Source organism: Martes martes (assembly GCF_963455335.1).
Source record: "Martes martes genome assembly, chromosome: 1".
Classification (NCBI taxonomy): Eukaryota; Metazoa; Chordata; class Mammalia; order Carnivora; family Mustelidae; genus Martes; species Martes martes.
The window spans coordinates 184,492,496-184,509,887 of record NC_137888.1 but is presented as its reverse complement, the minus strand read 5'-3'; the positions used below and the strand labels follow the sequence as shown (position 1 = coordinate 184,509,887).

Genomic DNA, 17,392 nt, shown 5'->3' with positions numbered 1-17,392 from the left:
ACAGTTTGTAGAAGACTGGCCTGTTGCTCTGTGTTCAACAGTCAGTTCTGAGGGAAGTATCTGGAATGAGTTCCTCGTTGCTCAGCTCTTGCCTCAGTCACTGATGAAAGGAAGGAATTGTGGCCACCTCCCCAGGATGCTTTTGGCCACAAGTCTCCTTCTCTTTTGCCTACAGACATTCCACATATTATTTAGACATTTCATACCTCCTTCCAAAGACCCAAAGCAGAAGTCAGTTAAGATAGCAGCAAAAGCATGTTAATTAAAAATATCCCAGTAAATATTTTTAATACCTCCACTGTGTTTCCCTATTTGTATATGAAACTCATTCCTTTATCATAACTCTCCCAACCAGGAGCCTAGACCTCATTATATTACCGTCACTCTATGCTCCAAGAGGCTCGTGGATTGCTACTTAAAGCGGTTCAGAGAGCAAAATGCTTTGACACAGCTAGTTTGATACACATATCATAGACTGGGTAGTGCCAATTATTTGAAAGAATTTATATGAGTTAGGGTATGACAGGTTGTCAGCTGTCAGAGTTGTAGCGTGGTAAGTGAGAAGGCATTTACTCAACATACTGAGGACGCCCAACACACGTATATCTGAAGATCATTTCTCTCTGCATCCTACCAACTTTCTTGGTGTTAAGGACAGGAGGCTAAGGAAGACAATAAGGTGCCACCTGGCTTTTGTGTGGGTGTGTGCGGAAGGAATGATCAGACTGGTTTCGGCAATGACAAATTGAGCCCCAGAGTTTTTCTTTGATGCCAGGATTTCTAGGGAGTATTCAGTGGCGTGGCCTTTAGAGACAAAGATTTATAGTAGCTAATAACAGGAAGAGCATTAAAACCTATAGTTAACAATTCCTACTTTATTCCTGCCTCATACCCAGAAACCTACTTAATAAATAGAGGAGAAATGAGGGCACACACATTTCCTGGGGACCATCCAGTCCACATGGCAGAACGATTTCCATGCACATCACTCTGAAAATCTTATTTCTGTGCCCACAACTATGTTTTGGGTTATATTATGATTCGCTATCCTTATTTGGTGAAAGATCAAGACATTACAATGTTAGCTACTTTTTAAAAGAAATATTAACTTTTTTTTCATAATCTGCTTTCGTATCAGCAAGGACTATTATACACGAATCAAGTATTTCTAAATAATTGAAATGAGCTGATTTCAATAAATGCATATGTAAAAGATGGTAAATTTCTCCTAGCTATTACAACTATAGGTCAGCCCCTTGCCTAACCATTCTAATTGGAAGATGGAAATTTTTGTAGAATCCAGTTCTTGGAGCTGGAAGGGGGAACTTAGTTATGATTCAACCTTAAGCATTTCACACGTGATGGAAGTCAGATAGTACATTTATAATAAGACAACTACCAAGAACCAAGAAGCTAGGCTAACAAAGTAGGTCTCCTCTTCTTTATTCAATGCTTCTTGCAGAAGGAGTGGTTACTGTTAGGACAAAAAAAAATCAGAAATTATCTTAATTGTCATCTTGAAGAATTTAGGCTTCTGAGCTGAATGAATTAGGAAACTTCAGAAGAGGTCTATATGGGCTCTAGAAACCATTTGACTAAAACAAGCATTTTCCTAAATATCCTATTAGGTTTGCTAACGCAATACAGTTAGGTTTGCTAACTAATTTCCCCTTTATTGGAATTGAGTCTAATCAAGTAATTACTGAAGTGTGGTGATGTCAGGAAAGGTCACTAGGAGAAGGTTAGATCTCATATGCTGCAAATAGATAACTTCTCCATAGCGATACTCTAAAATATTGAAGAAATTAGTTAAGCAGAGGAAAAACAGGAGAAACAAGCTTTCGTCAAAGTCACCATATTACAAACTGGAGTGACAAATGTCTTGTACAGTTGCGACACCTTGAGTTACTACCTAAGGTCAGACCCCCATAAAGCGAAAAATATTTTTGAACAGTTCTGGGTCACTACACTAACTCAGGAAATATACATCATAACCTCTGTGAATGGTGCCCTTAAGAATTGTGCAAGACACAGCCTGCAATCATCTTACCCAAAGGCATTGTCCTTGAAGATCCCCTCATAAAATACAGTATACCTAAGCTTGGGGCAGATGGCCCTGAATGTATACTTAAATGTATAATGCAATGAGTAATATATGCTCTGTAATATAGAATACATATGTAAGATATAATCAAGTATTTATTATTTTTCCATCTTTCTCCATTTGGGGGCAAACAGAAAAACTGCACCAGGTAACTGAACACAGTATATAGTTCAATTACAATCTCTATTTACAAAGGTAGGAGACAAAAGGATGCTGATAGCCTTCCATACAACATCAATGGATACTGAACTGTTAAACAAATTCTCATATTTCCCTTTATAGGTCATCAGGCGTAATTATGGAGCAGTGTCAAGGCCAAGAAATAAATGAACAAAATACAAATATCCTTAAAGTATAGTTTTGAAAAGAAGGAAACAATGCTGATTATTCTTGATTCCCTTCTACAGACATTTCCCTCTAGTCCCTGTAAGATATGTGGGTGAAGTTAAAATAATCCTGCAAAGAAGGATGAAAAATAGATCAGGGAAAATAGCACCTCTTCCCCAAGCCTTGCATGGTCAGTTCGAATTTCATCAACCCCTCCAAGTGGTTCTTGAGGACAGACCCCTTCTCTTCGCTCTCCGCAAAAACCTCACACCATCCCTTCCCCCCAAATCCATCGAAGGGGAAGGTAGTCCGGTCTTTACCTGTAAAGCTACTGTTCATTTCAGGAACGTCATCCTCCTCCTCGTTCTCCGCATGGACTATGCCAGCATTTTGCATATCATTGTAGGACTTGGTTCGCTTTGGGGTTGACTGCTTGGAGCCAGACTGAAGGCTTTGCAAGGCATCCGTCGTGATCACTTTCCCACTGACTGGCTGGCTAGGAGGTTTGGGTGTCCCATAATAGTTTCCTAGGTGATGGAGAGACACATTTGCATGTTTTAGAAAGAATACTTTGTGTTTTTTTTCAAGACTTCACATCTGAATCTCTCAGCACATTAAAAAAAAATTTTTTTTTTTAAACTAGAAAACCAGAACACACTGTATTTCATTTCTGGAATAGGTCACAAGAGAAGTTGTTCCTACCCAGCTAGACATGGTGATTTCCGAAGTCAGGAGGAAAGCTGCATTATTTCGTTGCAAAGAACATACTACTAGGGCTAAAAACAAAGCCAGCTGTACTGAATACCAAGACTTCATCCTCATTACATTTGAAATTCAATTGGTCACCTTTTTATATGTATGCACCAGCATAATGCTGAATCCAATTTAGAGTTAGCTTCAGAGAAAATAAAAAATTCATTATGGCCAGCACCCTTACACGCCTACAAAGTCAAGGTCACCTTCCCTTAATAAGGGGACTCCTTAAGAGGGAACCAGGGCAGTATATAAAAAGGAGGATGGTGAACACCACGTGGCACGTCTTTAGCTGAATGGCAGGCTTGACTCTCAGGGTCATGTGGGGTGGGAGTAAACCCTTGCCAAGTTTAAACAGAAAACTGTGTCAATGGTGGCATGGTGGCCACTCTTAGGAAATGTCCGTTTCACTTTTAGGCACTTTTCCCAACATTTGACTCAGTGCGTTAAGTAATTCTGAGCGGTACCTGGAGGGATTTTTACATTTTATTATTTTAATAAGTGTGTATATTTTTAATGCGGACTAAAAGAAAAATCTAGCTCTACTAAGTTATAGTAGTAACAATAAAGTTTACTTTTAAAATTAAAGAGAAAAAGCAATATTTTAAAGTGATTTTATTTATTTTAAAAGGCAGCTATATGTAATAAAAGGTAATTAATTGAATAAGAATAGTAATGGCCGTGATTAGAGTTTCTTTTTGAAAACTTAAGATAAAAATGTTATTTTAAAGAATATTTCAAGTAAATAATAGATAGTATGCTCAGATATGGACAAAACCATAAAGGTGATTCATGAACAGCCAAAGTATGAAAAATAAGCTTATAATCAATAATATGCAGTGACTACATGATAAAAAAATCAGCACTAGAATGCCACTAATCCATTTACCAGCACACATCTTCTAAAGGAAGGCCAGAAAGATAAATAACACAGAGTCCTTCAATAAATCCTAAGCAATGTTTGTAATTCTTTGCTTAGTAAAGTAGAATTTATACATAATAACAAATCTTGTACACACTGCTTCTTCCCAAGGACTCCCCCCACTGTCTAACCTCAGTACATGATTACATAAAATACACACTATATAACACAAGCACAAAAGCAAAAGGAGACAGTAACACATTGCTCTGAATGAGACACACAGGTATTCAAGAGCTGGCTTCTACTGAGCCTTTGTTTTATAATTAAAATTTTTTTATTACTATTATTTCTTTAAAATATTTTTGAACCACCACTTATGAATATACACACCCACTTTCTTTGACAGTGGTGTGATCATGTGTGTCAGCAGGAAAACTAACCACACCTGTTAAAATATGCAGTAGACTAATGGGTACCATGTTTGATTTGAAGGACACCAGAATGAAACCTACAAAACACAATTTGGAGGCTTATGCTCAACTCAATTATCATAGTTCTTTCACAAAAGATGATGGTATCAATTTCTTCAAAACATCTGTCAGGTTTCTAATGTAAAGATACAGTCGTTGAATACAACCAACTTGAAGAAAGGCATCCCATGTATGTTTTTAGAAGCTAATATGTGTTGCAAGGAAGAATTATGGAGCACACATATGAACCAAGACTCTTCTTGCATTTTTTTTTATGATTTTATTTATTTATTTGACAGAGATCACAAGTAGGCAGAGAGGCAGGCAGAGAGGGAAGGTGAGGCAGGCTCCCCGCTGAGCAGAGAGCCTGACGCGGGGCTCGATCCCAGGACCCTGGGATCACGACCTGAGCCAAAGGCAGAGGCCCAACCCACTGAGCCACCCAGGTGCCTCAACTTCTTGCATTTCTATAGAGTTTACATCTAAGGATATCCCATATCTTTGCTAAAGTTGAAAGGAGGCCACAGCGTTGATTTTTTCATGAACCGAAAACTATTAACGTGGTTAAGTAAGTAAAACAGCTAACTATTTAAAAAATATCATCACGGGGGGGGGGGGAGAAAAGGAGAGACAAACTCCAATGAATTTAATTCTAACTCCTTCTGATCACCAATCTACCAAAGTATCATGTGCATTTTTGAGTTGGAAGTAAACAAGTACCAATGTCTATGTGAAGACTTCTCCACTGAAATATGGGACCAAAGGATGGGTCCCTTTATTCATAATTTTATAATTACAATTTTACAAACAATATCATTCACTTTCAGTGCCATGAAACCAAAGCAACAATCAGGAAACTATTCTCACTTGAAAATCAATGAAAACTTAGATATCCTCAGTTTTTGACAAAAATAAAGTTTGGAAAGCAAAAGTTCTACCCGAATTTGACAAATATGTGTGGATTTTCCTCAGTTTTCAAGTTCAGAATCTTTCTTAATAAATGATTAGCAGATTTCTCAAGGAAGTTATAAACTCCCCCAAACAGCCCACTTATTCATAGTTGTTTCCTGCTCCTAAAAATTAGTTTAAGACTGCAGACAAAAAAAAGTACCTATTCTTAGGCTGACCATTCGCAGTGGCTATTGTGGAAGACTAACTATTGCAGGAGGAATCTCATTCAGGTTAACCTAAGGTGTGGACATCAGCAGTACCCAGCACACCAAAGCAGAAAAAAGACAGTTTAGGCTTCTAAATCCTAACTGGCTCCGTGATTCTAGGCATTTAACCATTAGAGACAAACAAAAAGCCCTCTTTGTCCTCTTCTGTAAAACTGGGATTCTAAGAATAATTCATTTTTTTTAAATTCAGCATTTTTATTTTTTTATTATGTTACATTAGTCACCATACAGTACTTCATTAGTTTTTGATGTAGTGTTCCATGCTTCATTGTTTGCGTACAACACCCAGTGCTCCATGCAATACGTGCCCTCTCTAATACCCACCACCAAGCTAACCCATTCCCCCCACCCCCTTCCCTCTGAAACCCTCAGTTTCCCAGAGTCCAGAGTTTCTCATGGTTTGTCTCCCCCTTTGATTCCCTCCCCCCTTCATTTTCCCCCTCCTTCTCCTGAATACCTCCTTTCTATCTAGAGCACCTGTTTGGAGGATAAAAGGAGATGGTCCAGGGGCACCTGGGTGGCTCAGTGGGTTAAAGCCTCTGCCTTTGGCTCAGGTCATGATCCCAGGGTCCTGGGATCGAGCCCCACATCAGGCTCTCTGCTCAGCGGGGAGCCTGCTTCCTCCTCTCTCTCTGCCTGCCTCTCTGCCTACTTGCGATCTCTATCTGTCAAATAAATAAATAAAATCTTTAAAAAAGAAAAAAAAAGGAGATGGTCCACTGAAAGCCTCTAAACTACACCAAAGTCTGCTACTACACAGAGCCGTGAGGACTGCTACTTAACGTTCACGGCTTGTTTCTAATCTCTCAAAGGAGCTCATTCCACCATGTTGGAAGGATTAACAAGACATTGTGTCTCAGGCGCCTGTCGCAAGATAACTCAATACTCTTCCTTTACTCTTGTAAAGGAACAAGCAAAAGAACCTGCCAATGATGAAAGGGCCTTGGGCACGGTTTTAACCCGCAGTCTAATACACCCTCTGTGAGACAGAAATGACAGCCCGAGTGACCCCAGGATTATTGTGAATATCAAATTATGTAACTTTCTCAAAGGTACCCTGTAAACTATAAGGGGTTATAAATGGGAAACGGTGCAATTATTCAAATCCCTCCAGCATTTCTTATTACCCATATTGCCTACAAACGTTACAGAAAAGCTTATTTCTAGGAGTTCTCTAACTACAAGGGGTTCAACTTTCCTTCACAGATACGTTTCTCCCCCATGTATTCTAAAAAACCATTTGAATTACTCACTAACATAAAAATGGATTTTTTTTTAAATTTAAAAGACTTTATTTATTTATTTGACAGAGAGAGCACAAGTAGGCAGAGCAAGAGGCAGAGGGAGAGGGAAAAGCAGGCTCCCCGCTGAGCAGAGAGCCCGATGCGGGGCTTGATCCCAGGACCCTGGGATCATGACCTGGGCCGAAGGGAGATGCTTAACTCACTGAGTCACCAAGGCGCCCCAAAAATGGATTGTTTCTGATTAAAATCTGGATATACTGAGAAGTGCTACACAACGAAGCATGAGCTCTGGTTCCTTGGATTCTGTCCGTTCCAGGCAATGTTGATGACAAGTGTGTGACCACGGCCAATTCACCTGGAACACACTCGTTGAATTAAGGATTTCTGCAGAGAAGTTGTTCTCTTACCCTGGGTGCATCCCCGTCCTTGCCAGGTCAACACCTTGGCCCCAGTCAAGAACAGCCTCCCTAAGGCTGATGCAATGTGAAGGCGTGGGCGCACAAAGGGACTTGGGCACAGGAGGGAGGGGGGAAAACCTAAAACTTCAAAACAGCATTGGTAAGTCACGCATTGGTCCTAGCGATGTGATTCTGGGTGAATGTGGTTTTGGTCCCTGGACTTGTGGTGGGCGGGGTTATGCCGAAATCCCATGTTGTCTTTATCACAGGATGGGCAAGATAGGTGGTGCACTTGCCATGGGCCAGTCACCACGGGTTCCATCGCCTCGACCGGCCCTCCTCACTTTCCAGGTCTAGCTGGCTGGCCCTGGGCAGGTCCAACATGACTCATCAATTGGGCCATGCCTAGCCACGGTAGACCGCAAACTTACAGATGGTACAGACAAGAGACTCCCTGTGAGGAATACACGCAGCACGTAACGCTATTAAAGAAAAATCATATGAAGAATTATAAGTGATTAAAAAATTAATTTGGGTTATCACCTAGCAGGCTTCACAGCTTCTGGGAGACATGAGCCCGACTGTCCTATAGTCTCCACGTTAGCCAACACACACTTCCTGAGGTGGCCGGGCTCGCTCCCAAATGGGAATGCATGTGTCTCTACAGCTATTTTCAAAATCAGCTCTACAATAAAACTTAACACGGATGGTGGCTGGGGAGGGAGGAGAGGGCAAGGGAAGACAGAAGAGGAAGCTGCTGCTGGCCTTAATTAACAGGCACAATCTTTGGCCATGACCAAGCCTAAGAAAATATTTTCTGACATGCATTTAAAAATTAATGGGGACAGCAAATCAATTTTTAGAGCTTGATAAAATATTTAAGGAGGACCGTAACCCTGAGTTTTAATCCAGAATGAATCAAATCTATATGACCTCTTACTTTGTACAAGTTTAGTATTCATTCATTTACCTAAAGAGAACTTTTTTGGGGGGGGAGGCAGGCACTATGCTAGACACTAGAAATAAGATGTAAAAAGGGGACTAAAACGTGATCTTCACAAAAGCTCCATGTGTCATACATCAGTTTTCTTAAACGTCGTGCAAACCATAAAGTTCTATTGCAATGGAGACTCTGGTTGAGTGGGTCACAGAAGGGCCCAAGATTCTGAATTTCTAGCTAGGACTCCCCAGCGAGGGGCACTGGACCACCCCTTGCATAGACAGCAGAGGGAACCAGGTCACAGAAAACCATTCCTCTTTAGTAGATGAGGAACGCGGAGGCCAGGAGCAGCAGAAATGCCTGCTTTAAGAGTCAGGTCTGGACTTGGCTGGTCCAGGGTAAACAGCGCTCGGGTTCTTTGGCCCCCGGTCTGCAATTCCACATGGGAGGTGGGTGGGGCAGGGGACACTTGTCTGTCTTCTTCCTATGAAACATGCTTTTGAAAATAAGCAGAACAGCATGGTAGTGAGTACCAACGGCCTGGAATCCATAGTATGTGTCTTCAATGGGGCAATATCACCCCCAAGGGTGCAAAAATGGGTTTGATTCTTTGGGGTGTGGAAGGATAAAAAACGCCTTCCTCTTTTCTCTGTGTAAAACGCAGATGTACACAGAGTACAGAAGGCCACAGACATCCCACATATCTGTTTTTGCCTAGCCTCAAGCTCATGCCACCAACCACCCACTTGTCCTCAGAGACTATATCTCTGACCCCCACAACTAGATCAAAGCTGCCCTGAAGTGTCCTCGGGAAACCATGTACCTCTCCTTCCCGATGCCCTTTTCTGTAATTATCACATGGCTGAATTTGCCAATATCTGTCTTTACCTCCAGACCGCAAGCACCATGAGAGCAGCGACCACATCTGCTTGTGGACCACATCTCCAGGCCTGAGGCAGTGCTGGCACAGGCTGGCATTAGGAATTCTTTGGGAATGAGTCAATACACAGGTAGGGACAGCACACAGGAACACCAGCTCGGGATGCTCCTCCACACCTCTCTTGTGGATCTGGTTTTTAAGAGCATGACTCACGGCAGCCTCTTCCCAGTCCATCAATCACATCTCGCTGACTTCAGATCCGTGCTATTTCACTTTCCGCTTGCTTGCTCAGCACATGATGGTATCATTCCTACAAACGCCCATCACTTTCTTTTTACTCTTCCCTGGCTTACCTGCTCCACCCCACGGAACCATGGTTTGCACACAAAGTAAGCCACTGTCCTCTAATGAGATGTTTGTTCTTGCCACTGCCGTCTGGCTTTACATAGAAAACTGAAGAGGGTAATATAATTCAATAGCTTTGTGACCCTGAACAAGGTAAGGGACCTCTCTCTTCGCAGCCTCAGTTCTTACGGTATAAAGACAAGAATAGCACTCATCTAGCAGGTTTTTTTGAGTGATGGACTCAGATACTACATCCTCACCATCGTGCTGGGAACAATGTTAGCATGTAATGAACCCTAGCAGTCTTAAGTGCCACCTACTGTTGGAGGCCAGTATAAGCTCTAAAACACAGAAGAGGGTACTGGTGTCACAATGTATACTGAAAGAGCAACGTTGACCAAAATTTATCTTGACTGTGCACTTGTCATGTCACTACCCACACATTCACTTACTCTAATCTTTATTAATAATCCCATGGGAAAAAAAAGACATTAGCAGTCCCATTTTCAGATGAAGATGAGATTCACCCAACATGTAAACGATGACTGGCATTTGCACACCCATTTGTCTGTCCCCAACATCGATGTTGTCAACTTAGGAGTCTCTAAGGATCTCAAAGCAGGGAGTGGAGCAAAACTGCCTTGATACCAGCCTCTCCAGCTTCATGTGCAGAGGAACAGCCAATCGCAGCACAGATTCCCTTTGGTTACTTTCATTATCAACAGAGAACATTCCACGGTGGAGTTTGCCAACAGAGCTTATCACAACAGACGGCTTCCAAGGCCTGCCAAAGAACAGGACTCCAGACCGTCTCATTTTCCTCAATGACAAACAAGAACTCTCTTCACCCCTGCTTTATCTCTGTGTCCCCAAAAAGTATACTCTTGGCAGCTGCTTTTTGGTAGACCTTCTAGGAAGCAAAACAATAACATTATTGAAGGCTGACATCCCTCTCCCTCATTGACATACAGAAATATGCAACCCATAACTCCAATTTGAAATGTCACGCTGGCGTCGTGCTTCCATGCTGGGGGAAAACCTTTGCGATGTCTAAAGTGTATAATCAGCCTCTTCTACCCAGAGGCATTTGTAAAACAGGAATGTTTGGGACCACCCCCACTGAATAGCTCATCTCTTGTAAACCCTCTCCTAGAGAAGTCCCAAGGGCTGGCTGAAGCAGCAACCTGTCTCTCTGAGTGAAAATGTCAACAAGAAGGAAAAAAAAAAAAAAGAAAGCAAAGTAAGGCAAAAAGAGAGTGGTGCAGCTGATTTATTTTAAGCACCATATCCAATAAATTTGTTCATTGCCACAATTAAGAAGTCAGGCCAAGGAGGAAAGACACATTTATTTCTGTTTTCTTGGCCTTGCTATCAAATCTATCTAATGACACAATAAGGCGTTGGTTCAAATTGCAAAGCCGAGATCAGTTATGAGCTCCACTAATAACTTCTGTGCTTTGTGAGGGACAATAGTTAGACTGCTTATAGAGACAGGTGGGGCCTCGATTCTGTTGGAATAAATGCAACTCTTGGTATTAGAACTGGTGGCACGTGGGAAGTTCCATCATGCTTTTCCGAGCCCCACCACCGAACCTGCCCTTTTCCAGTTTCTTATCTCAGCAAATGGTACCAGCATCTCTCCAGTTATGTAAGACAGAAACTAGGAGTCATCCTAGGATGACTACCGTCGCGTGCATCTTCTTCTCCTTCTTACGATAACTGATCCATTGCCAAGTCCAGCTTTTTAATCACATAAATATCTTAAGATTCAGTTCACTCATCATTACCACCGCCATCACCATCACAGCCCAAAGCTAACTCCATCTAGGGTTGCCAGAGAAAATGCAAAACTAGATGTTCTATTTTTTTATTTGTTAAATCTAACAATCTAACTCCAGCTCACCATTAGAGCTCACTCCAATTATTACTTCTACAGGAAAAGCTTTTCCCCACTCCATAGAGATCAAATCTTCCCAACCTATAGTCTCTGCTACAGACCCTAGCGCACTCACAACTGTACACGTATGTCTGTGATTATTTGAATACTGTGCCTTGTGCACTACAAGACCTAGGAGGGCAATGATCATATCCGGTTTTGCTCAGCATTTTTAATGAATAAACAACTGATGAAACAAACCAGGCATACAGTCTACAAAAGAGGTGTCCGTTTCAAAGGGGCAGAATGGGAAATACTGGCATCCCGGTCCTGCCTGGGACGTGACCTGGATGATGGGCTTTTGGCCAGGCTTTGTCCCAATTCCCTTTAGTGCTTTAGACCAGTCTCTCCCAGGACCTCAGTTCTGTCTTCTCAGGAAATGACCCCCCCTCATTCCCAGCTTTAAAATCCTACAACCCTGCAACTCTAAACCCCAAACACATATGGACAGTTACCCAGCCCTGAGGTTTTGTTGCCTTATTCTACTTATCTGCCACTTCACACGTCACTGAATGCATCCACAAAAGAAGATCACCACTGCTCTGCAGTAACATGCTCTTTGGGAGGATTCGAAATTATCCTTTTTAAAGGAGCTTAACTCTTAAACATGTGCTTAGCTCTCTGAAGTCAGCTGAGTGAGAGGGGAGGGCCCTTCTCCAGTAGGTGCTCACCCTTCCCTGCAGAAGCTTTTGTTCTAGAGCTGTGCTGTAAAACACAACACCCACCAGACACCTGTGACTATTTAAAGTTAAATTAGTTTAAATTAAACTAAATCTAAAATTCCGTTTCTCAGTCACAATAACCACTTGCGGCTAGTGGCCGCCATATTGGGCAGCTCAGAACCCCGAACATTTCCATTACTGAAGAAAGTTCTGTTGCATTGCCCTAGTTCTAAAGGAAGCAGGGCATGGCTCTTTGTCCCTCCTTCTCTAAGACCAATGTTCTGACCTTCTCTTGGTTCATCCCACTTGCTCTCTCTGGATTCAAGCCTCGAGGCCGGTGCTGACTTTAAATTCAAACCATGTCCCCGAGTCTCTCACTTGAAACCATGAGGTCCTCTGACAAGCTTCAGTAACTGTCCCTTGCACAAGGGGGTCTCCTCTGATGGGAGATGAGATGTTGTGCCCTTGCTGTATGCTTCTGAAGCACCCTGCTTCCCTTCTCGGAACACACACCGCCTCTCTTGAAATTGTTCAGTTTGCTTCATAACACTGAGGGGCTCCAGAGGACAGACCCTGGGGCCAGGCAGCCCGGGTTTGGACCCAGCTCTATTCCAGGCTCCCCATGTGAACTTAGAAAAGATAATTGGCCTCTCTGGGCCTCATGTTCTTCTTCTGTAAAATGGGGAATCAACTGTACCTACCTCACAGGACTGCTGGGTAACTAAGTGAGCTGGGGCATATCACACACTTTGAAGAGTACCCAGCACATAGTTTGTGCCGGACAAGTGCTGGCAAAAATAAGTAACTAAAAAGCACAGCATCTTCAAAGGCAGGGTTGCTTTGGTCTTCTGTCCTGTACATCACACCTCAGGCCACGAAACGACACCTGAGGCAAAGCGAATGCTCAATTACTACTTGTTGAATTGAACTATTTACGCATAGACGGGCTTGTTTGAACCCCGTACTGCCGGGAACGTACTGTCTAGTCCTATTCAGAGCAGTGCTAGTGAGATATCTGTGCAGGGATGCTCACTGCCGCCATGTTCACAAAGTACCCAAAAAGGTGGGGTGGGGGTCACATCCTACACGTCCACCTGCAGGGGACGGGTCAGCATACACTGGGATACCCCACAGCATTTTAAAAGAGCAAGATAGAACTGCATGGGGCAATGTGGAAAGATTTCCAAGACACGTGACGTAGGAACAGCAAGAAGAGAGGGAAATGAACGGGAGTCCATAGACGCATGCCCGGTGTGTGTATGTTTTCTGAACCTCTGCACTAGACCCTTTCACCATGGCTCCCAACGGGGAGGAAGGGAAGCAACTTGGACTTAAGTATGTTGACATTCTTTACTATAGTGAGGATTCCATCACATACCTTTATTACTTTTACTGAAAATGAGCAAAGTGGCTTGCATTAAGGTGTGTTGTGGGGGTGCCTAGCTGGCTCAGTCAGCTCAGTTGGAGCCAGCCAGGCACCCCTAGTGGCATGAGTAGCACGCAACTCTTCACCTCAGAGTCATAAGTTTGAAACCCACACTGGGTGTAGTGATTACTAAAATAAATAAATAAACTTAAGAAAAAAGTATTTTCCTCTCTGGAACCAGGACAGGGCAAGAGAGAAAAATCCAAACAGGAAAAAAAGACAGTGATTACCTGGGAAGTAAATAAAGATGTTTTACTGGCAAATGCCCCGGTTTACTGTCAAGTGGGAGGGGGAGGGGATGCAACAGGGTGGCACTTTCGGGCCACGGTGTGTGTAAATCTAAGAGCTAACGCTGATTGAGAGCTTACATAGGTCAGACACTGCGCTCGGCCCTTTCCAATTATTGCCTCATTTAATCCTACCTGTGAGGAGGCGCTATTATTATCCTCATTTCACCGAAGGGAAAAGGGAGACACAGAGCATTAAGCGACTTGCTGGAGGGCACACAGCTCCACCACAAAGGGGCTTAAATTCCGTCTCGGGCAGGGCGTCAGGCCAGCCTGCACGCTTGTCAGTGTCCGACAGACAGAGCCGTCAGGACCCGTCCAAGGGAGGCAAGGGCAGAGGAAGTTCTCTAAAGATCTAGCCATCGCTATTCCTTGGACGGTACCTGGCATTTCATAAAAATTCCATTTTGCTTCGAACTTATGAGAGTCAACATAATACACTTCAGTGGGTTCCAAAAACGTATGAGCTCTTCCATATCGTAGGGAAATTATACAGCTAAAAGGTCAAAGGCTGAGAAACATAGAACAATCAAATGGCTGAAAACGGACTGGATTAATGCTGGGCATGAGAAGATTTCAATTCCAAAACAACGCAGCAACGCTCACAGGAAGACGGTTTTATACCAGATGATCGGACACTTTCTGAAAAATGTTTCCCTGTGGCTACCCACTGCAAAGTTAGGTCAAAGTACGGATAAGTTATTTCTACGACTTTTTAGTTACAACCGGGATATTCTCCTTGGGGTTTGGGGCAAGAGTGTGAGGATCTGAAAGTCAGACTGAGCTGGGTTTCGTTCCAGGCTCCAGCATGCCAGCAGCAGTGGTACAACCTTGAACATGTCCCTAAATGCTACTTGGTCTCAGCTAATCCATCTGAAAACTCTGTCATAATAGTTACCTCTGCCCAAGTGATACAATTACATTGGAAACAAAGTGACTCCGCCTCTACGTCATTTGTAATAGAAACAACCGGAGAGAATGAGTTTCTCTTCCTTGTTTCCCAGACAAGTTGTTGTCTACACCACGTGCTTCGCTTTTCCAATCCAACACATATTCTTTGGCATTGCACAACCACTCTCACCCTCAGCCTTTCAAAAAATGCAAATTTTTCTTTTTTTTTTTAAACATTAAGGGATTCAAGCTCCCCAGATGGGCATAATAACAGATTCCAAATAAGAACAATTCACTTTCGGGGCACCTGGGTGGCTCAGTGGGTTAAAGCCTCTGCCTTCAGCTCACATCATGATCCCAGGGTCATGATCCCAGGGTCCTGGGATCAAGCCCCGAGTCGGGCTCTCTGCTCAGCGGGGAGCCTGCTTCCCCCTCTCTCTGCCTGCCTCTCTGCCTACTTGTGATCTCCGTCAAATAAATAAATAAAATCTTAAAAAAAAAAAAAAGAACAATTCACTTTCTGCAAATGAAAGAGGATTCACATTTGCCCTATTCTGGGCCCCATGAATTTTTAAATAGATGCGCATTTGCAAGACAACCTTGAAGAAGATCCTGGTGCATCCACTTAGCCTCCTTCCCTCCCCTCACTCGGTAGGGTTTAGTGGATTTTCTTTGCTCTGGGTTTTCTCAGACTCCCTCACAGTTTCCCAGCCACCAGTCATAGCGCAAAACTTTAAGGAAACTGAGACAATTGATAATTAGCAATGCACTCAAGGGAAATACTTCTGAATTCACAATCAGAAATTTGATTAACATCTAAACACAGCCCCGTGTATATTCACAATTTAGAAATGAGCAGTAGGTACAAAGATAATGCTCTTCCTCCAGCCCCCCTCCAAAGAATAGCAAACCATAATCAGTATAACTAAGATCCATGACCATTACTTAACCGTTAGACACTGCCTGGAGAAAGGGCTATTATCGTATCAAAGTTATAATATCCCTAATAAAATAAGAGTCCACTTTGTACGTACATTTTGTTTTTTACAAAAAGAAAACAAACTACTACTTGAAAATGTTCCTATGATCACCAAATAAATCTACTCTTGAAAATGTCCCTGTGATCACCAAATAAATCCAAATGTTAAAAGACTGTAAAGAAGTATAATTTGACCAAGTTAATAATCTGACCTAGTATATTGGATGTTATGCTCTTCTGTCTCAAATTATAACACTCAAAAGAGCAATCGAACTACAATATTGTTTTCAGAAAACGTACATTGACTTTCTTCCCTACATTTGGCTTTGACCCTGCTATCCCATCTGGGGGATCTCATACTATAGACCTATTTGCACTTGTGTGAAATGATTTATGCCCATGTTATTCAATGCAATAGTGTTTTGAAATATTAAAAATCTTTATCCAAAGGGAACCAGTTAAATAAATCATGGCCATGCTGATACAAAGAGATTACACATTTAAAAAAACAAAACAATTTAAGTGCTCTATTACTGAAAGTGCAAAGAACTATAAGACACTGTTAAAAGACCAAGGTGCCAAACACCATGTATTGTATACTACCTTTTTTACAAAATAGGGAAGAAATAAGAGCGCATGCAGAGAACACACATGTTTATGTACACACATGGCACAGGTGTCCTTGTATTTACATAAAGAAATTTCAGAAGGGTGAGCAAAAACTCACAGCATTGGATGTAATATGGAGAGAAAAGAGAATCTGAAATTAGGCAGATAAAGATAGATATACAAAAGAGATTACTTATTTCATACTTTTGAGATATTGCGCTTCATGAACCATATATATGTATTATCTACTCAAAAAATACATTAAAAATCAATTAGTGCTAAAAAAAAATGACATTCTATTCCTTCAAGATTAAAACAACACCTGTAAGGTCACATTTTGTAATTGACCATGATTCTTTTCCCTCTTTTTTTCTTTTTTTTAAAGATTTTATTTATTTATTTGACAGACAGAGATCACAAGTAGGCAGAGAGGCAGGCAGAGAGAGAGGAGGAAGCAGGCCCCCTGCTGAGCAGAGAGCCCAATGTGGGGCTTGATCCCAAGACCCTGGGATCATGACCTGAGTCAAAAGCAGAAGCTTTAACCCACTGAGCCACCCAGGCGCTCCTCTCTTTTTTCTAATACCATGCAAGCCCATACTACACAACAACACACACACACACACACACACACACACACACACGTACACACACGTATGTACACTCTTCAATTAATAAAGGAGAAACCTCTTGGAGAATAAAAAGAGTCCCCAAACTATTTTTTAACTATTTTTAAAGAGCGCCACAAAGCCTTACACCGCGTATTTTCTCCGTCCTAGTAAGGTGAACTGCAGTCTTCTACAGTTGATCAGACTCCGCTAGTTCACAAAACACTCCTGCCTGCATAGCTCTGGAGCCTCTCCAGAGCCCAGGACAGAGGCAGCCTCACCGCCCTCACACAGATACACTCACCTTCATAAGTGCCGACTTCCAGAAGGGTCCCGCTCTGCTCGAGGTCCAAGAACTCCTTCACAGTCAGAAAGTTATAGTCCACGCCAGGCACTTCTCCTTCTCTGGGAGATCGGGTTGTGCCTGCAGCCGACAAGACAGATGCACAAGACACCATCAGTCCATGAAAACAGGAAGCTCCCCATTTGGTTGTAA

General features: G+C 42.4%; 1 protein-coding gene across 9 annotated transcripts in view; it reads right to left on the bottom strand.

The window, feature by feature from the left end:
* The window catches only part of MAGI1 (membrane associated guanylate kinase, WW and PDZ domain containing 1), a 635,349-nt gene that overhangs the window by 111,081 nt on the left and 506,876 nt on the right, over positions 1-17,392 (bottom strand). For all 9 annotated transcript variants that reach the window (XM_080808970.1, XM_080808971.1, XM_080808972.1 and 6 more), the window contains exons 3-4: positions 17,201-17,320; positions 2,752-2,958 (exon numbers count right to left, since the gene is read on the bottom strand). In XM_080808970.1, the coding sequence (XP_080665096.1) occupies positions 2,752-2,958; positions 17,201-17,320 (327 nt within the window). The remainder of the gene's footprint in view (positions 1-2,751; positions 2,959-17,200; positions 17,321-17,392) is intronic.